Raw genomic sequence first — 23,699 nt, forward strand, 5'->3', positions numbered from 1 at the left:
GTGCTGGGAAGTCAGATTGCCTGGACTTCCATTCCTAGTCCTGTGCGTTGCTGGTCATGTGACCTTGGACAGATTCCCTTCACTTGAGCTCTGTTACCTCACCTGTTGTATTGGTCAGAGTACAACTAGAGAAACAGAACCAGTAGGAGCCATATATGTGTTAAGAGATTTCTGGCAAGGATTTGATTTACACGATTGTGGGGCTGGTTAGGCCAGTGTGAAGTTCAAGGGCAGGCTGGGGTTGTGGTCCACAGGTGAAAGTTCCTCTTAGTGAAGCCTCAGCTCTGCCCGGAAGGCCTTTCAGCTGATTGACTTAGCCCCCCCCCCCCCGCCCCCATATCTAGATCATCTAAAGTAAACTGATTATGGACTTGATCACATCTGTAAAGTATCTTCCCCAGAAACACCTAGGCTAGTGTGTGGCTGAATAACTGGGGACTGTAGTCTAGCCAGGTTGGCACCAAAACTATCACACCTGTAAAATGAAGTGGTTGTCAGAGCAGCTGTCTGCAGGAAGGGCAGAGGGTTCAAGGAGGCGATGCTATGAAAGGGCTTTGTGCCCGGCGGTAGGAAGGGCCTGTTGCTGTTAGCTGCGATTGACTTCCCGGGGTGAGCACTGCTCCACAAGCTCAGAGGAGGCTGGAGCAGGCTCCCCAAGGCAGGAGCTCTCTGCAGACCTGGAAGGATGGAATGGTACTCTCTGTTCTAGGAAGCAGCATTTTCCAGGGCCCGTGACTGGGGAGTTCTGAGTTGTGCCACTAGAGGGCGCAGGAGGCCACGGATCCTGTGGAACTGACCTGGCCCTGGGATTGTTGCCAGGCAGAGGGGCTGTTCTCCATCCCATCCAGGAGCTCTGTGAAGCTGTCCCTGGTTGCATGCAAAGGGGGTTGTTCTGGAGTGTTGCACACGCGTTCTTAGGGCAAGGATTGATGTTTCTCATGAAATCCTGTTTACTTTATACTTATCCTTGGAAAAATTGGTGAGCTCAGGCCAGCTTCCATTTTAGTGATCATAAAACCTGCATTATTATTATTGGACAGAATTAGTGAGGTCAGCGTGACTGTAGTTGCATCAAGGAGAAGCACGTTTTGCGTGGAGGTGAGAGTTTAGGTTTTGGCATCAGTCAGACAGGGTTTGAACCCCTTCTCTGCCATGTGTTTGCTCTGTAACTGGCAACTTAACCTCTGACCTCCATGCCCCCATATGGAAAATGGGGGTAAGAATTGTACCTGCCTTCATTAAATGTAAGGACTGAATTAGCAGAGAGCCTGGCACATAGCAAGCTCCCAGTAACAACAGTTGTCTTAATCAGTGATGGGTTCTGAAAGGAGGGGGAATGTGTCTTACCTTTGATCTGAGAGTAAGGAGACCCCTTGAAGCATTTGTTCCCATTCTGTGAGCCCTGGGCCTGGCCCAGAGGAGGTGGGACTGGACTCAGCCGTCGCAGAGTATTCTGTAGAATTAAGAACACAGACTCCAGAGCCAGAATGCCTAGCTTCATGCCCCAGCTGTCAGCTGTGTGATCTTAGGCAAGTCCTTAACTTGCACGTGCCTCAGTTTCCTCCTCTGTGAAGTGGGATAATGATAGCAATTCATCAGGTTGTTTGAGGCTTGAATACAAGTTAATACATAAGAAGTGTTAACCGCAGCTTTGTGCCTGGCACAGTGAACACTCACTAAGGGTTTAGCTGCCTTCATCACGAAGAGGAGGCAGCACCTTAGATATCCAGCTCTCAACCAGGAGAGACCACTGGCTGTGGCCTTTGCCCTCCTCCATGAGTGACTCCTCGATCAAATGGGGGAAGTCAGAGTGTGTACCATCTCGTAACAACCCAGGCAGGTGGTCTTGTCCCCCCATTTTATAGACCAGGAAAGGTAGGTTAAAGAACTTGCCCAAGGTCACCTAGCCAAGTAGACAGGGGATTCGAATCCGGTCCTTCTGATCCAAACCTCTTTCTGCTGAAGTCTGTTCATTCCTGAGCCAAGGCCTATAGGACCCATAGGTGACCAGGACGCGGGCTCTGAAGACCTCTAGCAGGCAGTTCCTAGCGGGAGGGACCTGCCCCCGGAACCCGAGTCCTGCTCGTCACGCTCCCACCAGCCCTGGAGCAGAGCAGAGGCGTGAGGAGGGCCACTGTGCAGAGCGAAAGCAGCTCTATAAGGCCTCCGGGGCCTCCTCTTCCCCAGAATGATGCCCAGTAGGACACAGAGCAGAACCAGCTCTCTGGGCCCTGGGCCTGCTCTGCTCACCAGCCACAGAGGGAGGTGGACAGAGACAAGGCAGCAGCAGCCTTCACCCCTCCGGAGTGCAGGGTCCCTGAAGCTTTCCTTCCTCTTATGCGGTGGCTGGTCCCTGGCCTCTTGGAGCTCACAGCTCAACCGAGAAAGCAGGGCGTTGTCGGGGGTTCGTTAATGGATATAAGGCAGGATGGGCTGTGATCCTCAAGCTGTGGGAGTCCCAGAAAAGGGGGCTAGCCAAGATGCAAGAGGCCAGAGACGTGTCCTGGGGCGTGGAAGCCACAGAAGAGCAGAGGGGTGGTCAGGTCCCTCTGGTGGGGGCCAGGCATGAGCAGGGACTTGGAGGCTGGGTTGCGTGTGAGAGCTGAGGGAAGGAGAGGTGTCTAGCCTGCAGGAGGGAAGGGCTAGGGAAGGGAGAACAGGAGATGAGTCTGGAAAAGAAACCTGGGAGAGAGTCTCAGCAAGACTTCTCAGAGCACTTTTCCAAGGCTTTTCTGTCTGCCCGAGCCACCCATCTGCAGTGAGGGGGCCCCAGGCTGCTTAGCAAAGATGGCTGGGATGTTCCTGGCACCATCCAATGGCCAGTGCCAAAAGCGGACGTGTCTCACAGAGGCAGTGCCTCTGGCACATCTCACCCGGGCTAGTGTTTTGAAGCAGTTTTTAATTCTTATGGCTCCAGGTCCTCAGCCTGATGTCACCCCTGGAGTTCAAAGCCAACTAATTGGAAATGAAAGAAGGCTGATTGATGGGGCAGCTCCACAGCCAGCCCACGTGGCAGTGATGCTCGTGTGCGTGTGCGTGTGTCTGTGCCACAACTTCCGCAGCAGGGGCGGCACGGCCCCCTGCTCTGCTGGCCTGGCACACGGAGCAGCGGTGGGTGAGGAGAACGCACCCGGGACGGAGGCAGCTAGCTGGGAGCCTTGACCCTCTCAGCCTCGCTTCGTTCCTCTCTGCCTCCTTGCTCCTGCACAGCTTCCCCTGCCGGGAAAACAGGCAAGTGGTCTGGAAGGGACAGCGCGTGCGAAGCCCAGAGGTGTGCTTCAGAATCCTGCGCTACTTACCGACATGCAGGCTCCCAGGCCCTGGCAGACCTGCGGAGTCAGCACCTGGGGGGTGCTGCCTAGACCCCCCACTCCCACCCCCAGGGGTTCTGAGATCAAGCCAGGGTTGTTGACTTTCGGATGGGTCATCCGTGTGGACTGATGGCGGTGTTCAGGGTAGACAGGCAGTGAGGAGGCAGAAGGGTCAGAGTCCTGGTGATGGACAATGACTGATGGGGCTGCTCCTTGCAGATACATTTGGTTATCTCCCAAGTTGGGGGGCTGGGCCAGCATGGGAAAGGGGGACCAGTCCAAGGATAGAGAACACTGGCCCAGCATTTGGGGCCACCCAGCCACTGGCCTCCCTTCCCGTCTCATCAGGAGGCAGTGACGAGACTCCATCTGCCTTTTATTTCCATAAGGTTTTCTTCTGGGGGGAGGAGACACCCACGTTGTGGTCCAGCGGAGAAATGCTTCCCACCGCGGCCCTCGGCCAGAAAATAACTTGTTTCTCACTTCGGCTTTGGTTTATAGACATGTGACAAAAGAGGCAGCATTTCCAGTAATGACGAAGCCAGTGGAAAAACAAAGATTTGGGGAAATGTGCATTACTTATTGTTTTAGCACCTTTTTCTGATCTAAAGTTACTTTGTTTAGAAATAGAAATGTGGCGTGTGTAACTTCGTTGGCTTGTGGCATTTTTATAATTGGCCAGTTTTGAAATGTGAAGGCAAAGAAAAATTTTCCAAAGTTTCAGTAAAACTTAGATGTTTGCGGGGAAAGAAGTGGTTTTCCCCAACTCTTTCTGCTTTGCTCCCCTGGATCTTGTCATTGCCACGTGTGACCCCAGCAGCTGGTACAAAGACGTGTTTTGTTAATGGTAGACCTGGAATCTTGTACCGAGAAAGCTGGACCCTGTCAGAAAGTCCCCTCACTTCCCTGTGCTCAGAAGGAAGGGGCACCCCTCTCTTCCTTCTACAGTGCTGCCCTGGCACACGGGTGCGGGGCTGTAGAAGGGGCCCCCGAATGTTCCGGGTGCTGCCTTTCCCATTACCCCAAGTCTCCCCAGCTTGGCCGTGGAGCACCTTAGGCTCTGGAGTGTGGCTCTGGGTCAGGGTTGGGTACATAACTGTTCCTGGCAGGAGGGTGTGGTCCTTGTAAAGCTGTCACGACAGGCTAGTGACAAGGGGCCAAATCAAGATTCTTTGTACATTGGCAATGGCCCCCCAAGGGAACCTTGCACATTTTACCACCCCTTGTCCCAGTCTGGCCTCTGCTTCAGCTCCCTGCCATGCCCCTGTCCCTCCCGGGGGCCTCGTGGTCCTGGAACACCTCCATCGGTTCTCATTTACATGTGATCATAGCGTTCTGATTAAGAGGGCCCTGGCCCCAACTTCTTTGATGACCTTGGTTGCTCTCTCTGCGCAAGCCCATGGCTCAGTCAGCACTAATAGCAGCTCTCCTGGAAGCTGGGGGGAACCCCCGAGGGCCCAATTGATAGGAAGCAAGTTTCTGAATGACACTGGTACTAGACTTCCCTTCTAGGAGTCGGTGGTTCCTGCCAGGCCTGTAGCTGACCTCACTGCTCTGTCATGGCTGTCACGTAGATCCGGCCAGCCAACATCTGAGCCCTTCCTCTGCGCCGGGCCCCGCCGTGCAAGCTCAGGGACAGATGAGCCGATGAGGTCCTGTCCGCAGGACTCTGTCGGGTCGGGGAGGTCAGAAAGTAGGCAGCAGTTATAACACGATGCCCAAGTGCTATGATGGGGTTGGGGCAGGGTGAGAAGGTGGCACACATCCCTACCTGGGGTGCCAAGTGAAGCTTCCAGCCCTGGTTCGTGGAGGTTTCTAAATGAGTCAGCCTCACCCAGCCAGCGTGGCTCAGTGGTTGAGTGTCTACCCATGCACCAGGAGGTCGCCAGTTTGATTCCCGGTCAGGACACATGCCCAGGTTGTGGGCTGGATCCTTAGTGGGGGGCATGCAGGAGGCTGCCAGTCAATGTTCTCTCTCATCAATGTTTCTATTTCTCTCTCCCTCTCCCTTGCTTTCTAAAATCAATAAAGAAAAAAAAAATTTTTTAAATGAGTCATCCTGGAGAAGAGGGAGAGCAGCCATGCAGAGGACAGCTGGTCACTCAGCATTAGCCATCCGAGCATGCCACGTCTTCCAACTGGACAGCAGTGTGTCCTCTGCTTGCCCGGAGCACCTCCTGATGGCGCTGTTGTTGCGGAAGGTCCCTCCTTCACTCAAGTTGTTGAGCCCCAGCCAGTTTTGTTTTGTTTTTTTAAATCCTCACCCAAGGATATTTTTCCATTTATCTTCAAATAGAGTGGGAGGGAGAGAGAGAGAGAAACGTTGATGTGAGAGAGAGACATCAGTTGGCTGCCTCCTGCATGACCACCTCGACCGGGGCTGGGGATCGAACCTGCAACTCAGGTACATGCCCTTGACCAGGAATGGAACCCATGACCCTTTGGTCTGCGGGCCAACACTCTAACAGACACTGTGCCTGGCTTGTTTGTCTCAGCGGTTGGAGCATCAGCCAGTGGGCCAGAGAGTCACGAGTTTGATTCATGTACCTCAGCTGGGGTTCGGTCCCTGGATGGGATCATGCAGGAGGCAACTGATCAATGTGTCTCTCTCACATCGGTGTTTCTCTCTCTGTCTCTCTCTCTGTCTCTCTCTCTGTCTCTCTCTGTCTCTCTCTCTCTCTCTCTCTCTCTCTCCCTTCTTCCCTTCCACTCTGTCTAAAATCAATGGAAAGTATCCTCTGGTGAGAATTAACAGCAACAAAAAAACTTGTTGAAACCTTAAAAGTTCTAAGTGTAAAGTGAATACACGTGTCTGGGTTGGAGAGAACTGGGCCCCAGACCCTTTCTTTTTCATTAGGAGGATTCTCCCAGTGGTCTCCTGGGGGATACAGGTCCTGGCCTGGGAAAGGAGGGCAAGACTCCTCCTCACTTCACGGTGCCAGGGCCAAGGCCCCCCAGCCAGGTTCCTGGCACTAGGAGGTGCTCACAAACTAACTGCTAATAGACTGGCCTCGACGAGGAAGGGATCGCCATCCGTCGGTCTCCCCAGTGGTTGAAGATTGACCAGAATTGACGCAGAAAGAGTAGCCCTTTTGTGTCACAGGTGAAGACCAGGGTGACCCAGAGAAGTGGTCCTACCTCCCCGACTTGTGCAGTGAGCCAGGACAGTGCCCCCTGAGCACGGGTCTTCCTGGCTTCTCTCCAGGCGGAAGCTTGGCACTCGCCAGAGGCCCTGAGCTGTGGTGCCAGAGGGTTAACTCTGTGTCCTCCAGGGAGCTCACACACTCCTGACCTCCTCCGTCCACCAGGCCCTCCAGCCGCGGCCTTCTGGGCATAGCTCGGTCACGTGAGAGCCAGATGTAGGGATTTTCCAAGCATTGGGGTGCGTGTGCGTGCGCATGCACTCACACTGCTGTGTTTACGTGGCATTGAGAGCTCAGGGGATTGGTCCTGGCCCTCGGAGAGCAGGAGAGAGGTGGGGGTAAGGAGAGGCCCGGGGCACCCAGCACACACCATGGGGGCTGCTGAGCCATGAGCCCTGCTGAGCCATTTCCTGCAACATCCATCTTGCCATAGACCATATTCGTTATGGATACTTTTTTTTAAGTCTCTTTGAAGGGCTTTACAGCAGACACTGGAAGCCAACAGACTTCCAGGGATGTCCTGCCGGGTTCGATCGGGTACCTGCCTGTGAGCCACTGTCCAGCACAAGCTAGGCTCAGGGTCTCTCCCAGCCGGAGAAGACCCGTATGTGGCTTAGCAGGCAAAACCTGAACTAGAGAGCGTGCAAGGTCCCGGTGCAAATACCCCAGGGCAGTGGGATAAGCCGGGCCTCAGTCTCCACGTGAAACCCTTGGGACGGAGGGAATGTGCACCCTTCCATTAGCCCCTGAGGATTCACTGGGCACCCAGGTTAAGATCCTGAAGGGACTTAAGATCTGGTTAGAGAGACTCATAACAAATTTTGACTAAGCACCTGCTGTGTACCAGACACCTGCTGGGACTGTTGTGCTAACCAGACATTCTGGAGCCAGTCGATAGTGAACAATACAGAGATCCTGCCCAGGGAAAGATGAGGGAAGCTGGCAAACCTTGAAAAGTGGGCCATCCTCAGCTCTGCCCCTCATTCAATGTCTGGCTCCAGTCAATGGCAGTGTCCAGTCAGATGTCAGCTGAAGACTGTGAGCCCTGCCCCAAAGTCAGGGCCAGTTACAGACAGGAGACCTCCAACACTCAACCCTGTTGCATTCCCCAGCCCAGCCCGCTGGGCCTGGCCCAAGTGTGCCCTCTGGTCAGTCCGGGCAGCCTCAGGGAATGAGGATGCTCATGAGTGGCAGCCCCACCAGTGCCAGGAAGGTGGATGGGGGGGGGGGGTCGCACTGCCTCCCCTGTCCTACGAGACTCCTGAAGCAGCCAGGAAGACCTGGGAAAGTGTCTGTGGTTGTGAATGTCTGTGCCCTGTCTCCAAAGCCTGGAGACAGACAGGGGAGAGTCCGTTGGTCATAGCTAGGGGCCCCGGGCTGTGCACATGGCCTAATCGCATAGTTAGCAACTGATTCATTGAGGATCTGATAGCAAGAGTCCAGTCTTGAGAACCGGAGATGTTCGCTTGCTGTGGCTCTGGGCTGGCAGTGCCAGGCCTGGGTGCACTGCCGTTGACTCCATCACTCACAGCTCATATGGAGAGAGCCAGGGTCAGAGACGGACCGCAGAGCTGGGGCCTGGAGACCCAGGAACTGCTCCCTCCGTCCTGTTTCACTGGCCCTGCTTCGGCTGCCTCATCCCCACAGCTACGGGCTTTGGCTAAGGGATAGCCCAGTAAGTGGGGGAGGACCACCAAGGCAGACCTCTCCCGGGAGGGGGGTGGCTGGGATCCTAGAACTCTGAACAGAGTTGAGTTTGTCTCATCTCTGCACACCAACGCCCGGAATGGGGAGAGGGGGGAACCCGGGAACTGAGGGGGAGGCTGGAACCCAAGGGGCTTGCTGTGGGGTCAGGCAGCAGCTGCGGGGACCAGAGGCTCCGAGCCTTGCTAGCCTTCCCACCCAGCACCCCTCTGTCCACCCACGGTGCCTCTGATTAACCACAGCACCTGTCTTTAACTGAGAAGCTTCGGGTCTTTTCAGCAGGTGGAGGGAGGATGGCAGACCTGCCCACCACCCCCTGCCAGCGTGGACCCTCTAGGCAGCTGCGGTGCCCCCCGGGCTTCCTTGGTCTCTCCACTCATACCCACTTAGTCTGGGCTGTCTCTGCTGGCCCCAGCCATGGCCTAGCTGAAGCCTTTGGACGTAGTCCCTACGGGGCTGTGGAATGGCTCCAGGCCCAGCCCAGCCCCCACCCCACCCCATTCCCCACCTGAGGCGGGGGGACTGACTGTTCTCTGACTGCAGGGCTGTGGCTGGAGGGTCAGTGGTGCATTCCTGCCCCGGGTTGGGCTGCCCCCACGTGGACTCTGGGTTCTGGGAAAGGCACTCCTGGGGAAGGAGACAGGTCCCTTCTTACTGAGAGCAAAATGAATAGGAATATGGCTGCATTTACAAAGAGAAGCCCAGCAGGAATAAATGAGCCTCCCTTGGCCAATGGCCAGGGAGGATCCAGAGAATGTAGTTCCCCGTTTCGGGCCCCTTTGTTCCCAGTTCCCGGCCAGCCTGCCTGGGCTCAAGTCTGGCCCATCGCTTCCTTGCTGTAGGGCCTTGGGAACAACCTTAACTTCCCTGGGTCCCATTTCTGCATCTGTAAAATACAGATTGTTGTAAGGATTAAATTAGATAAGGCTCATAAAAGATTTGGCTCAGTGCCCAGCATGAACGTTAAGAAAGTGGGAACTAGTACAATTGTTCTAGCCCCAGCCGTGCCACACACTTGCTGTGTGATCTTGGGCAGATTTCTTCTCCTCTCTGGTCCTGAGTCCAGAGACTGGTAGCCCCAGCCTTTGGGTTACCAGCAAGAAGCCAGAAGCGTTGGGGAAGCAGGGGACCTAGAGGCAAACAATGGCCTGTCTTTCCATTTAGGATTGCCTCTGTCTTTAAGGTGACACCCACCAGAAATTTCTGGCCTACTGAATTTCTTCTGTACTTCCTTTCATTTCATTCAGAATTCTGTGACCCAGAACCCTCTTGCAGCACCAGCTATATTATTTATGGGGCCTTCTATTCATAAACTATTAAAGTTCAAATGGGGGGCATAAGAACCAAGTGAGGGTAGGACCCTGTGTGACTGCCCAGATGACACCTCCTGGAGCAAGTCCTGCCTTGGAGCGGTGCATGTATAAGGCAGGCCAAGGCTCTGAGCTGCTGCTACAGCAGCATTAAGCCCTCCCCCCTCTGTCCACGGCCACGGTTTTCTCAGGCCATGTGTATTTGAGACAAGCCGGGGGCTGCTTGCCCACGTGAGCAGCAGCTCACACACCTTTTAGTTGTGCCCTTCCAGACTTCTACCCGTGTGCCTTTGATTGGAAGTCACGTTTGAACTATTGCTTGCTTGCTTTCTTAGCCATCTTAATCTGGGCCAGCCTTTTTCTGGACGGCATTCATACCGCTTTCACTGTTGCGCTTCTTTTTTTGCTGCTTTAAGCATGATGACCTATTTCAGGCCCCCTGAAGGGAATACATCATTCAAGCCGAACTGCTGCTTTGTAAATCACTCCTTTCTAAAGGACTGGTAGCCCTGCGGGGCTGTGGTGAGGATCTGAGCTACCGGATGCCCATAGCAGTGCAGTGCCTACACCAAGGGACAGCTCCTCCTATTACTACCTTGAAATAACAGGACCAGCAGCTGTCAGCCCCTAATCAGTTGATGCCTGAAAGCATGGCCGAGTTTCCTGGTGGCCTAGTCAAAAAAGGGAAAGAAACACATGGAGTTGGTGGGAAACCTAAGAAATCTAGCCCTGTGCAAAGTTGAGTTGTACAAAGGGAGAGAGAAGACTAGAATCCAGCAGACGTTTAGAAACCAGTTCAAGGCTGCAGTGAGTGAGGTAAGAACAATAGAATTCCCGCCGAGGGAGAGGTCTTGAGTGCTCAAGTACACTGAGATGCTGGAGAATGGAAGGATGTGGGGGAGGTGGGGGTGGGTGTATTCATTCCATTCCGGGGCCCTGGCAGGGTCTCTCCTTCTCCTCCCCTCCCCAGATCCCAGGGCGGGGACTGTGGAAGCTGATAAGGAGGGTGACCCTGCCCTGGTCCCCTGGGCCCTTGGTTTGCTTTCATTCTCCGAGGAGTTTGTGCTGTTGGCCGTTCTCACTCCGTCTCTCCCACCTGGGCTCGCCGCCCACTCTGGATTTATTAGTTTGGATGGGTGGAACTTGCTTGACACCAGAGAAGGAAGGATTCCTGGAAACATGGTTTGAGACTAGATTTGGGTAAATTGAACCCATTTCTCGCTTCTCCGGAGTTAACAAAACTCCAAGAAACAATTATGAACCAATAAGAGTCTCCTTCCTAACTTAGGACTATGCAGGTGTGTTTTTTTTTTTTTAATGTAGTGCTTGGGTGCATGTGTGTTTGGTGGAAGCTTCCCGAACATCATGGGCACCTGTAGTATTGTTCTTTGACTTCTCATAGTCACCTGGACCTGACAAGAATCAGGTTCAGCATCTACGTGTCCTCAGGTCACTGTATTTGGCCGGGACGTGCAGGCACATGGTTTTTTTTGGACCCAAGTTCTTGCTGGTTTTGCAAACCAATAGGAATGGCCGTGGCAGGGACGTAGGTACGGGGGAATGGCCAACGGAGGGACCCTGTCTCCACACCTCCCATCTCCCAGGCACACACTACAGTCACCAGCTCTGCCCCTGCCATCCACCCCCCTCGGTGTCCCCCTCCGAAGCCTCTCACAGGCATTAGGCCATTTCACTCCTAAAACAACCCTACGAAGAAGACAAAGTAGGTCTTGTGCTCACGTTACAGAGGCCGAAGAGGCCCAGGTATTTGCCAAGTGCCCAGAATCTGAGCTAAAAGGTGGCATAAGCACAAGAACCGAGATTAAAAAAATAATAATAATTGCTCTATTTCTCTGCCCAATGCACCTCCTGAATTATTTGCTTTTTTCACTTGAGCTTCCATATACTGAGCATGTGTTCAAGTGGTTTTCCCTGGAAAGGCAGTCTGCTTCTCTGGAAAGACTCTTTTCAGCTAGGGTGCACTTGTCCTACTGAGACCAGCGCGTTTCTGCTGGAAGAGTCTAGAACATCAGAGAAGTGCCTTGGAGATCCCTGGGCCCAAATGCTTGATCTCACCGTGGTGAGCACTGCGTCCCAGAGAATTCATGCCACTCGCCTGAGGTCACATAGCTGGTGCTCAGCGAAGTCAGTTGTGCAGCTTCCTGGTCTGACGCCCCTCGGTTTCCACCAGGCACTGCGACCCTGCTCTGTGGGGCCCTTGGTTCTGTCACTAGAGAGGGAGGTAGAGACAGTAGGGAGGGCAGGAAGCAGTTGGTCTGTGTCAGTCACAGCTGCTCATTTGGCTGCGTCTGACTCTCATGCCTTCACCCCATCTCTCTGTCTCTCCATTTTCCCAGACCAGAGCCAGCAACCTTGTCTGTCTCCTGGCCGGAGGGCCAGGGTGCGTGAGCCAGGGGCTCGTTCGTTGTACGAGGCTGAGGGGGTCCTTCCCACCCTGGGAGACGGCTTGCTGGGGTGGGCTGGAGAGAAGGTACTCCAAGGCGGGGAGACGGGGAGTGGGAACTGTGGAACTGGATTAATTCCACCGATCCAGGGGACTGGGAAATAAATCATGTTTTAAAAAGACTTTCTTTTAAAAAGACAGGCTCCTTCTGGTTTGCTTCCCATTTTCCTTTGGAGAGAGAAGGGAAGGCCTGCTTGTGGGGGTGAAGGGGGTTGGCATGAGCTCAGGCTGTACACTTCGTAGGGGCTGTTTCCTGTCCATCTGCCCTGTCTGCCCAAATGCCCAAACCCAAGGGCCTGGAAGGGCATCAGACCCTTCAAGATGATTCTTGAAAAAAATGTCCTAGCAGCCAAGACCGTGTGAGCATCTAATCTTTGTGGGTCCCCACTTCTCTCTCCTGGGGTTACGGGGCATCTCTCCCTCTCTGAGGGCTCTCATCTTCTAGCAAAGGGGTTGACAAACCACTGCCCGCAAGCCACGCCCAGCCTACCAGATGGTTTTGTAAATAAAGTTTTACTGGCACACCGCCCACCCACAGGGTTGAGCAGTCTGGACAGAGATCACATGGCCCACAGGCCTAAAATGCGGACTCTCTGGCCCTTTATAGAAAAAGTCTGTCAAATCCTATTCTAGCAGAATAGGCTCCTGGGCTTCTCCAGGCCCCAGCCAAACCATTTCCCTTGGCTCACCGAAAGGGGTTAGCACTTCCCAAAGGGTTTCCTTCTGAAGCACCAAAAGAAACCAAAAAGGAAGGTATGCAAAACACCAAAGCCAGCAGAGATAGAGATACGGTGACCTCTTAGCTGGGTCAGCACAGAGCAGGGTGGAACCCGATGGGGCTGGGGTGGCCTGGCATGGCCTTGCTGGGGGGCAGCCCACTTGGCCACATCTGGGGTACAGTAGCAGGAAAGTATAGCCCAGCAAGAATCGGCAGTAGACAATGAAGTCTCACATTCTGACCGCAGACCCACTTGGCTAACCCAGCGTAGAGCCTCGGAGAGCCTGGGCGCGCATCTACCATCTCAGCCCTCCTGGGACACGAACGCAGGGCCAGCATAGGAAGCTTCCCGCTGCTAGGCCCGCTGGGAGGCTCTAGGCACAGAATGTTCGTCTCTGGGTGCAGCCCCCCTGAGTCCCTCTATCCCCCATTCCAACTGACCTGATGTCTGGGCTTGTCTAAGGGGAGCCATCTGACAGGTACCAGCATTTTCTTAGTGCATCCGGTATAAGCACCGTCTGGTTCTCGTCCCTGCAGCTCCAGGAGTGTGCTTTCTCTGGTGCCCCAGAGCTGATCGAACCAAGCTCATGGGAGATGTCGTGCATGGTGGCTAACAGTCACCATCACTGACTATATAGTAGGCACTGTACTGAGCACTTAATGCCCGTTACCTCTTTTAACCCTCACAGCAACCTCGAAGGTAAATGTATCATTTCATCTGGATTTTCACAAGTGAGGGAACAGGTTCAGAGAGGTTAAGTAACTTCCTCAAACTGGCAGAGCCTGGATTTGAGCCCAACCGGTCAGACTGCAGAGGGCTTGCTAAACCGCTCCCCCGGAGCCCGCTCTGTTGGTTTCCAGTAAGAACTGGAAGGGCTGGGCTGCCAGTCTACGTGGGGGCCAGCCCGCATTGGAAGGCGGCTTGCTGAGCAAGGGAGCGCTGGGTGCTTCCAGTGGAGAGTGGTAAACTTATCGCCTGGCCTGTGTCCCCACGAGAGATGGACACTGTATTAGCTGTGTGACCTCGGGCAAGTTACTGAACCTCTCTAGTTCATTGTTCTCATCTGCGAAGTGGAGGGAATACATGATCATTGTAGGATTATTGTGAAAAACAAACAGTTGCCATGTGTAGTGCTCAGCACGGTGCTCGGTGTACAGTGAATGCTGTGTAAACGTCTGCTGGTGTTCTGATCATGATCCCTCTGTCGCTGGTCAGCCAGCACGCTGGCCAGAGCAGGGTGGGCAGTGCAAGGGCTTTATTTATTTATTTTTGAGTTTTAAAATAAGTTTCTTAAAGAATGTTATCAGGAAGGCAACATTTGATTTGTCTTTTTTAAAAAAGTTCTGTTTCTTCATGCTGCAGAATAAAGGTAATGTGGAGTTACAAGCGTCTCTCTGATCGTATGGCACAGTGTGGTCGTTTCTGCAATGCTAGAATAAATAAAGTCTCTTCTATGCTTCTCTTTAAAAAGTGATGAATAATAACAGAAGACGGCAGAAAAAAGCCATTTTTCTATTCATTCTGTAGTATTGGAGCCAGTACTTTTACCATCACAGGCTACAATTTTTACTTTATCCACTTTACTAAGTTCTGTCACCTCTCTGAATTCAGCATCATTCAATGCAAAAGTCCACACATTATCGCAGAATCTACATGTTTAGAGAGCTGCTGAAATTGACTCTGTTCCTGACCCTCGGAGCCAATGCTGCATTTGTAGCCTTATCAAACCGAAGTAGAACTTGAAGGGCACGTCGGGGAGTGATCTGTTGAGACTGTGTGAGCTCATCGAGGCTTTCCTGAAGACTGTTTCCCGAGGTGGTGTTTGTATAACTGACACGCCGTGGCTCAGGAGGAAGCAGTTGCGTTTCTTATTCAGTCTTGACTGGTGCCCACCTCTTCCCCACCACTTACTTCTTCGGCAGCCGCAGAAGCCACAGAGCCAATGCGAGGGTTTTATATCAGCGTTTGTTCGAGGGTTTGTGTAAGGGTTTGTATCTCAACTTGCGTCTCAGTGTTTCCTCCTCACTGACACGACTGCAGCCAACGCCGGGCTCCTTCGGAAGCGATGAGCAGTTCGGCAGAGAGAGCCCCAGCCAGGGTATTCCCAGACCCAGATCCATTTCTGGCTCTGCCACTCTGTGTTCGTGGGAACTTGGGCTGCTTGCTTCTCCTGCCTGAACTCATATTCCTTCCCTGTGAAGCGGGGCAAGAAATGCATACCCACCTCCAGGGCTGGTCATGGGGAGCGAAGGGGCCACGGTGCACTTTGAGGCGAGTGTCAGTGTTGATGACACGTTGATCCTCCAGAGTGTTCACTCCATTGACTCGGCTAAGAGCTCTCTGCCTTAATGTTATTATAGCGCATCTCATGATTGTATGTTCTTTTAGGTGCTTTGACTTCGCTTCTGCCTCTTGGCAGGAAGAAACCTTTAACCTCATGTCACAGATGAGGAAACTGAGGCCCAGATCAGACATCTGAGCCTGAAATAGAGCCCTTCTCTTCTGATTACTAAAGGTCCCTGACCTTCTGGGTTGGAATTGAGGTGTGAGACACTAAAATGTTCTGCCAGGGCCTGTTTTCCTCCGAGGGTGGGGCTGGAGCAAGGGCTAGAGAAGACATCAAGGCCCAGGGGCGTGGTGCTCCAAGCCTGAAGACTGGCCTTGGGCTCTCCAAACCTGATGTTTGAATTCCTCCTGAGCCTGCTGGCCTGGTGAGGATCCTTGGAGCCACCGAGCCCTGTGGGGCCAGCCACCCGCATGGTCAAAGACAAAGGCCCAGGCTGCCTTCTCCAGGGCAGTAATAACCCACGGGCCCTGTTCCAAGCAAAGATTGTGTGGGCTTCTCTGTGCTCCAAAAGATGCCTGCGTTTCGGCAGACACCTCATTATCCCCGTCCCAGCCGGCTGAGTCCCAGCGCCTCTGTAATCACTCCGGCCCACGCCCAGCAGCCAGCCCAGGGCCAGGAAATCACTCCCCTCCCCTCCCCCGCCTTCCGCCAGCTGCTCCTTGGGCTCCTGGAGCCACTCACCCCTTGGACCTCCTGCCTGCCTAACGGTTCTCTCTCTCATTCTCTTCTGCTGCTTTGCGCTCGGGGACTTGGAAGTGTGGCTCTCCAGCTGGGCTGAGTCTCCCAAAAAGGACGTCACAGGTACTGCCCAGTGTGCATGTGAGTGCATGTGTGTGAACATGTGCGTCCCAAGCACCCGTGTGTGGGAGGCGGTGCTGCTGGCCCCTAGCCGCATGCTTTCCTGAGATGTGTAGCAGCCCTTTGTGGGCACACCCGGCATCCTCTCTGCCTTCTCTTGCCCCTCCGCTGCCTGTACGGTTTGCCTGCCTTTCAACCCTTTTTAGGCCTCAGATCTAGCCTTGGAGCCTTCTGATGGGCAGCGAGCACATAGCTCAGTGTGTAAGCAATGCACCCCGGAACCAGCGTGTGTGGGTTTGAATCCCTGCTCTGCTATGTCGTGGGCTGTGCTGCCTTGGCTGGGTTATGTAAGCTCCCTAGGTGGGTGCAGGGCCACCTCATGGGGAGCCTGGCAGACCGAGTGTCCCTATCATCATCATCTTCAACAATTAATTCAGTGGGCCAGCCAGGGATTATTAATCTCACTCCAGGCAGTTAACCTGAGGCAGAAGCAGAAGCCTGGTTCCCAGTGGTCCTCCCCGGAGAGCTACAGCAGGAAGTGGTCAGTCCTGTGACTGTGATGGAGGTCAGAGCCCCCATGCCCCAGGGGTGCAGAGCCTGGAGCTTCCTCTGGCCTCAGGCTTTTCGGGCTTTGGGCGGCCTGGGCCAGGATGGCCCTCAAAGACGGGCCTGTGCCCTTTGTCTGTCCGAGCAGAGCTGGGCCAGGGGTCAGGGACTTGCCTTTCATCTTTGATCTTACTGGACAACTACAGAAAAACCGGGACAGCAGGGTCTCAGCTGCTAGAGGGAGCTAGTGGCAGGCAGAGGATGGGATTTCCAGAAGGCTTTTCCAGCCCCTCCATTTCTGAGAGTGCTCCCTGACCCCCTCCCCTGCTTCCCCAGCCCAAACCTGAGAGAAGAGGTTCAGGCTTAGAGATTGGGGAACAAGGCAGAAGCGACAGAGGTCAGAGGGAGCTAGGTCAGAGCCCCAGGCCCGGCCCCTCCCCACCACAGCTGTGGGCAGGGAACGGGAGGTGGACATCCCAGGAGGGGGGACCAGAGGAGAAGGCAGCCTGTCTATCCCAAGCCCCTTGCAATCTTCCTTCTGATGTTGCCTGTGACGAGGGCCTGGGCCTGAGCTAATAACTGGGCTCCTGTCCCTTTTTCCCCTCTCCTCGAGCCAGTGAGCCAGAGCCCACTTGGCCCACAACAATACATTTTATTCACCAAACGTATAGCCTGGCTGCCCGAGGCCCTGTGGAGAAGCCGGCAGGACGGGTCCAGCCTGGAAGGAAACAGTTGTGAGGGACTGGAGGGACCTTGGTGGGATGTCCAGGGTTTTGGGGGTGGTCATGGAGAGTTTGAGGAGCCTGGGGCAGGGGCCATCACAGGGCTTGGCTTGTCAGGGTGAGCGCAGCTGTTGGGACGAGAGGCTGAGGGGAGGCAGTTGTGGACTGGAGGGAGGGAACCCAGCCAGACAGAGTCCAGGCTTGGAGTCTGGGGTGAGTCGCCAGGTCCCTCTGGGCCTTGGTTTCACCATCTGGAATGTTGGCGTGTTCGATGAGACAGGAAATTTGGAGGTAAGGGCTGATGCTGGGATCCTTGTAGACGAGGGTCTTTGGGTTGCTTTGCCTGGTATCCCCTTGAGTGGGCCTGGGGGCTCTGATTCGGCTCTCTGGCTGGCAGGTGCCCACTGCCTGCCAGGAGGTGGGGCCTGAGAGGGTCATGTGCAGGGACACGGCTGCAGCCACCTTCTCCTGGCACCTGTAGCCCTTGCCCTGAGCTGCCTGCTGGCTCTGAGGCTGCAGAGCAACCTAAACCCCTCCTGCCCCTCCCCTGATTTCCCACTTCTATTTGCTTTTACACTGTTTACAGTTTACATAGGGCATTAACCCCGTCACCTCATACTGTGCTTGGAACAACCCCATGAAGCAGGTACTGTTACTGTTGCTGTTTACAGATGAGAAGCTAAAACTCAGAGAGGTTAAGTTGTCCTCCGTAGGGTCACAGAGCTGGAAGGGGTGATGCAGACTGGACCTCAGGCCCTCAGACTTCATTGTATGCTTTTGCACCATGAATCTCAGGTAATTATTGTGTCCATTCACATGTCATATGGCACCAGCCTGGGCATCTACTCTCATCAGGGAGACTCTTGTCTAAAGCAGGTGGTCTGGTTGGGCAATAGTGCCACCCAAAAAATTCAGTAGAGGACAGGAGCAAGCACCATGGCTAGAGTGATCAGGCGACTCCTGGAGGGCAGAGGTGGTTGGGGAGGATTGGGGCTGGTAGAGAGGGTTGTGTGTCCCACCGGGTGGTGGGGACAGCTACAGCACAGGCGTGGGAAGAAGCACCTGCCGAGAACTGTGGCCCCCACAGAGTGGTGCCCGAGGCGTAGGTATTGAATGATGAATGTTGCCTGGAACCAGGAGGGTTGTGTGTCAGGGAAATTGGGGAGTTTAGATCGTCAGGAAAGACTGAACTTAACCTCTATCCTAGAGGCCACAGGACCCACTGAAGGTGTTGGAGCAGGGGACTGACTTGGCAAAAGCCTCGTTTAGAAGTTTAAGTTGGCAGCCAAGATCGGGCAGGAGCCAGGGGTTCATCCAGGTGGTAGTTGGAGGAGGGCAGGTGTGAGGCAGGGCTTTGGGGAGCAGCCAGAGCCTTAGCACACTGAGCCAGGGGCTCTGAGGAAGGCACAGAGGCCATCCCTGGATGGGACTCTTACAAAGCCCCCTCCCAACCTGGGAGGGGCTCTCCTCTCTAGAAGGGTCCGTCCCTTCTCCACACTTCTGCCAAACCCTCTTCATCTGAAGACAGGAGTCTCCCTCCACTGCCCCTCCTCCTCTCTGGGGCCAACTTCTTCAACCCCTAATTTCCCGGGCCTTGGCTGGGAGAGGATCCGGCCCCTGCAGGATGACATCAGCCACCGACCCGCCTGCCCAGTAGTTTCTCATCTGGATACCTGCTCCCAGCTCACGCCCACCCGGGCAGCCCTGGGCAGGCAACACCCTAAGAGGCAAATGCCAGAGTGAGCACGCTGGGAGCCTGCATGTGCTGGGGGAGGGGAGGGCAGCCAGGAGGACAGAGTGTGTGTCCATCTGTCCATCCCCCAGCCTTTGGAGTAGCCTTCAAGAAGTCCCACCGCCTGCCTTGCGTATCCTGGAATGCGTGGAGAACATTCCTTACCTTTTCTACCTGTGCCCCGGAGTGTCAGTCTCCAGAAAGCTCAGGCCAAGGGGCTGGAGGAAGGATTATGTAGATTTTCCCCCTCTCTGAAATCTTGTCTCGGATTTCCTTGGCTTGGGTGGAAGTGAGCCGACGTCTCTCCCTTCCCCTGTACCCCGGCTCGCCCTCTCTGGCAGCACCTGGCCACTGCTCTCTGTGCCTGTTCCCGCCTTCTCTTTCTCCTTCCCACAGTTTAGTTGTCTAGTTTCCCCAAATTTCAGAAGTGAGGCCCTGCCTGGTTTATCTGGATTGGCTCAAAACAAACCATTAAGTCACTTCGCGCCTCCGGCTGCCTTTTCGTTCCTTTCACCGACAGCACTGAATGCTGACCACCTACGTGGACACCGGTCTAGTCAGAAGATGTATCACGAGTCAACAAGGAATCCACACTCCAGTCTTCATTAAGCACTACCTGTGTGCCGGGTGTCTGGGGACAGGATGCAGCAGGCCCCTCCTTGGAAACCAGGGATCAGGGGCGCTCGGGCTGGGCACTGTGCAGAAGGTCAGAACACAAGTGCCGGTGTCAGGTGGGCTTGGGTTCAGTCCCAGCCATATGACCTTAGGAAAATCGCTCACTCTCATGAGCCTCAGTCTGCCTGTGTGTAAAATGGGTCTGTAAGAAGACCTGCCACATAGGGTGGTTGTGAGGATCAAAGCAGACAGCGAGATGACGTGGCTGCCTAACAGGCTCGCGGTTAATTCTCGGTATGTTCCAGGTGCTCTCAGGGTTTGGAAGCTCTCTAACCTGCTGCTGGGCCACTCCTCGTCTGTTTGTATCTTGAGTTTACATGAACTGGAAAGGGAGCCCCTCTCTGTGCTGGGTGCCCTTAAGAAGTGCTGTTAGCCACAGAAGCACTGACATCCCCCCAAGGGCCCAATGGGAGGCAATCTCTGTCAACACTGTGCCCTACTGCTGGTAGGGGCAGGCGCAGAAGCTGGCCCTATCTGAGTGCGAGCCAGGCTGGCCCTGCTGGCCCCGTTGGTTGTATTTCTGCCTGAAATACAATCCTGGCTTTGGAGGGGCTGCCTGAGGCTGTGCATGTGCATATTCATGTGACAGGGTCTCAGGTAGGATAGGGTCCCTCTGGGTCTCCAAAGAGCTGAGCTGGGGTTGCAGGGTCCACACCTTTTGGGAAAAAAAACAGCCCGGGGGGATGGGTTTTTCCCTCTTTGTTGCCCTCTACCCCAGGTTGGATCCTCGGCCACAGAAAGACCCAAATATCTAAGCAGTGCTTCTCCTCCCTGGCTGTACATGAGCACCACAGGGAAGCGGGGTGTCTAAAATATACCCCAGACCAATTAATCTGGATGGTGGGGCAGGGGTCTATTCTTTAAAAGCCCCCCAGGCGATTTCGTAGGACCAAGTTGAGGATGACTGTGCTAGGAGAATCAGAAGTCTGGAAACAGTAATCAGGCAGTTCTGTCATAGAAAGAGAGGTGGGCTTGAACCTAAAACACAGTGAATTTGGTTCTCTCTTAGCAGCTATGTGAGCGGGGATAAGCCTCTTGGCTCCTCTGGGCCTCTGAGCTGTCTTTGTGAAATGGAAGGTAAGAAAGTTGTTAGGATAACTTCGGACGGTGTGCGTGCCTGGCACAGCGCGTTGGCCAGGTTGGCCCGGAGCACAGGGCCGTGGCTGCGGGCCGAAGCACCCAGGGGGCCGCGGGGAGCCTGGGAGCCCTCTGAGCTGTTTCTGTAGCCAGACGGGTGGTGTGAAGCCCGCTGCCTTCCCGGAGAGCGGCAGACGTACGACGTGTAAGAAGGGTACTGGGAATTCCTTCTGGTCTGGGAAGGCCTCCCATGGGAGGCAACCAGTGGATCTCTGGTTTGTAGATCCTTTGAGCTCCTTGGCAGGGCATGTAATGTCTCAGGTGTTTCGTCCCCACCTCCACCCTAGTGATGGTGACGGTAACAGTGAGGCGCAGAGAGGTGTAAGCAGCATGTCCAATGCCACACAGCCAGTAAGCTGAGCTGGGCACCCAGTCTGTCCACCTCCTGTTTGCCTAGTGAATGGTGCCTGGTCCTGTGGCTGAGGCGGACGGAGAAGTTGCTTGCTCCTTCGGGCCTGCCCTCCGGCTAAGCCCCACCTTTTGACCCCTCAAGCTTCATAAAACTGCCAGAGAGGGCGGATGGAGGCTTCTAGGAGCCTGACCACAGCCCCCACACTTAAAGGCAGAGGGAGACTGAGTCAGTCTCCATGTGGCCAGTGGGCAGCAGCCAGGCTGGACCAATGCCCCTCTGGAAGCCGGTCGGGAGAGCCGGCGTGAGGCTGGCTCGGGTGTGCCCGGCCCTGGGCTCACGGCAGCACCCTGGTGCGCCCAAGGGGTAGGCAAGGAGCAGAACTTAAGGAAAAGTTGGCGGGGGGTGGGCTGGGCTGGCCTGCCGCTGGCTTTCTTCTTGGGTTTCAAGTAAACAGTCTCGGCCCTCCCCCCCTCCCCTGCCTCCACCCCCGGCTCCTCATTCGATGGGTCTCATGTGTTTCTATTTAAGGGTTGCGAGTAAACCCCAGTGATTGGCGGCCTCAAACCCTCTTGACTTCTCGCCTGGGCCCTGGCTGTGGAGACGGTCTCTCCTCGCTCCCCCTCTCCCTCCTGAGGGGAGGACTGCCGACTCTCTCTGGTCCACAGGGCTGGGGGAGAGGCAGCGCCCTCCTCCTCACCTTGCCTTTCTCTCCCCTCCGCTCTGGCTCCAGCCCTCATGGGCCGCCCGCCCGCTGCCCTCCCTGCAGCCCCTGTCGCCGAGGGGTCTGGAGAGACCGTCCGCCCCAGGCCTCTCTGCCTCCCGCGTGCTGGGCTGTGACTAGCTCATCGCAGCAGCAGCAGCTTTTCCTCTGAGTTTCCCTGGCTTCCGCCTGTCTCTGTCTGTCTCTCTCCTGCCCCCACCCTCCCTCTGTCCCCGGCTCCCATGTCCCCCGGCCCCCGCGGTGCAGCGGGCCGGTGCGGGGCCTTGCTATATGGCCTGTCCTTGGGGCCCAGCGAGCTGCGAACCCTGGCTGCAGGCAGCCCCTCGGAGTGGCGCTGGCGACAGAGCAGCCTCCCCCGAGGCCGATGGACAGGGGGCGCCCCGGCCGCGGGGCCATGGCTGGCCGCTGGCTCACCGCGTGCTTTCTGCCCTCGCCAGGTGCCGACACCAGCGCCGAGCCCATGATCCTGGAACAGTACGTGGTGGTGTCCAGCTATAAGAAGCAGGAGAACTCGGAGCTGAGCCTCCAGGCTGGGGAGGTGGTGGATGTCATCGAGAAGAATGAAAGTGGTGAGTGCCCGGCCATCCGCTCGGGGCTCTGGCCCCTCGGACGGCCGGCTGCTTTTTGTTCCCTTCCTCCTCCCCCACCTCTGCAGCTATACGTTATTTCCATCTGGCGGGGAGAAGGCTGAGGAGGCTGAAGTTTCCCCTGTTGGTTTGGGCTGCAGGCCAGCAGTTTGCCTGGTGGTGGAAGAATGTCTCCACTGCTCGGGGTGATTAACCGGCTTGTGTTAATGCAAGGATGGGGTGGCAGCGTGGGTATAACTGTCCAGCACACGGTGAGGGTCCCCTGCCCTCTGAGCCCCTGGGGAAGGCAGCTTCCAGTTCAGGGGGCACACTACAGCAGCTTCCCCATGTGGGGCCATGTAGAAGCCAGGGTCCAGGCAGGGGTGGGGGAACACAGGCCATGGCGTCACTGTGGGGTCCAGGGTCCTTGGGCCCCTGGTGTGTTGTCTGAGGAAAGGCCAGGCCTGTGGGGGTTGGCTGGTGTCTGGGCAGTGAGCTGACTGCCCCCTGCCGAGCTGAAGGCTGCCAGGACCTGGGAAGAAGGCCCAGGCAGGGGGACGAAGCCAGGTCCTGGGGCCAGGGAGGATCCTGCAGCAGCCGCCCGCCCGGTCACTGGGAGCTGAGGCTTTGTCTTGTCTGGGGCTGTCGGGGGTGGGGGGCTGCTGGTTCCAGGGTTCTCTCCTAGTGCACACAAGTGCCTCCGTGCCCTTGGCAGCAGGGGTCTCTGTGGGTGGAGAGAGGGGTCCAGTTTGAGGTGCAGGCCCGTGTGGCCCCCTGCAGGGCCAGGGACAACTCTGGCCCAGGACAGGCATCAGCAGGTTGCCCAGGGCTTGAATTGGTTCCTGGAGTGTTCTGTTTTGGTTTCAGTTTGCTCTGAGGGAAGGCCCATGCACAGGAGCCTCTCTGGGCTGTGTTTGGAGGACACTTCCAGAGGGGAGGGGCCTGTTCTCCTTTTCCTGTCCTACTCATTTCCCTCCCAGTATTTGAGCTCTGAAGGGAAGACAGACCAAAGGATGACCGTTCCCATTCTATAGATTATCTGACACACAGAAAATTTGAGGAGCAGTGCGTCGTCTGAGGTCAAAAGCAGAACAGGGATGTTCCTGGGCCCCTGATACCTATGCTTGGGGGTAGCAAGTAGCTGTGGAGTTGCTAAGAAAATCCCAGCAGGCCTCCCAGAGGAGGTGAGCTTCGGCTGTGATGCCAACATAGACCTGACTCATGGCCCTCCCAGGTTTGGGGTCTTCAAAGCCTATTCCCTTCTCAGAGAGGTCAGGCTCTGCTTTTGTCCTGGAGTCACCGCTGAGGTAGACGGCAGCAGCGGTCCCCTCGGCAGAGCTGTATCCCTAGCGTAAGGCCTGTCCCTTCACGCCACGTGCCCACACGGGTTTCCCTGCACAGCTTTGCCCTCAGCCTTTGTCCCTGAGCCAGCCCTGTCTCCCGGACCCCAGG

The 23,699-nt window shown here is 55.5% G+C and overlaps 1 protein-coding gene and 1 pseudogene across 8 annotated transcripts in view; one reads left to right on the forward strand and one right to left on the reverse strand.

Annotated features, from left to right (window-relative positions):
* The window catches only part of SH3PXD2A (SH3 and PX domains 2A), a 249,334-nt gene that overhangs the window by 177,398 nt on the left and 48,237 nt on the right, over positions 1-23,699 (forward strand). For all 8 annotated transcript variants that reach the window (XM_036264874.1, XM_036264873.1, XM_036264875.1 and 5 more), the window contains one exon: positions 22,119-22,250. In XM_036264874.1, coding sequence (XP_036120767.1) covers positions 22,119-22,250 — 132 coding nt within the window. The remainder of the gene's footprint in view (positions 1-22,118; positions 22,251-23,699) is intronic.
* On the reverse strand, positions 14,168-14,869 carry LOC118632626 (annotated as a pseudogene).

The sequence above is a fragment of the Molossus molossus genome, unplaced genomic scaffold (assembly GCF_014108415.1).
Source record: "Molossus molossus isolate mMolMol1 unplaced genomic scaffold, mMolMol1.p scaffold_m16_p_17, whole genome shotgun sequence".
Classification (NCBI taxonomy): Eukaryota; Metazoa; Chordata; class Mammalia; order Chiroptera; family Molossidae; genus Molossus; species Molossus molossus.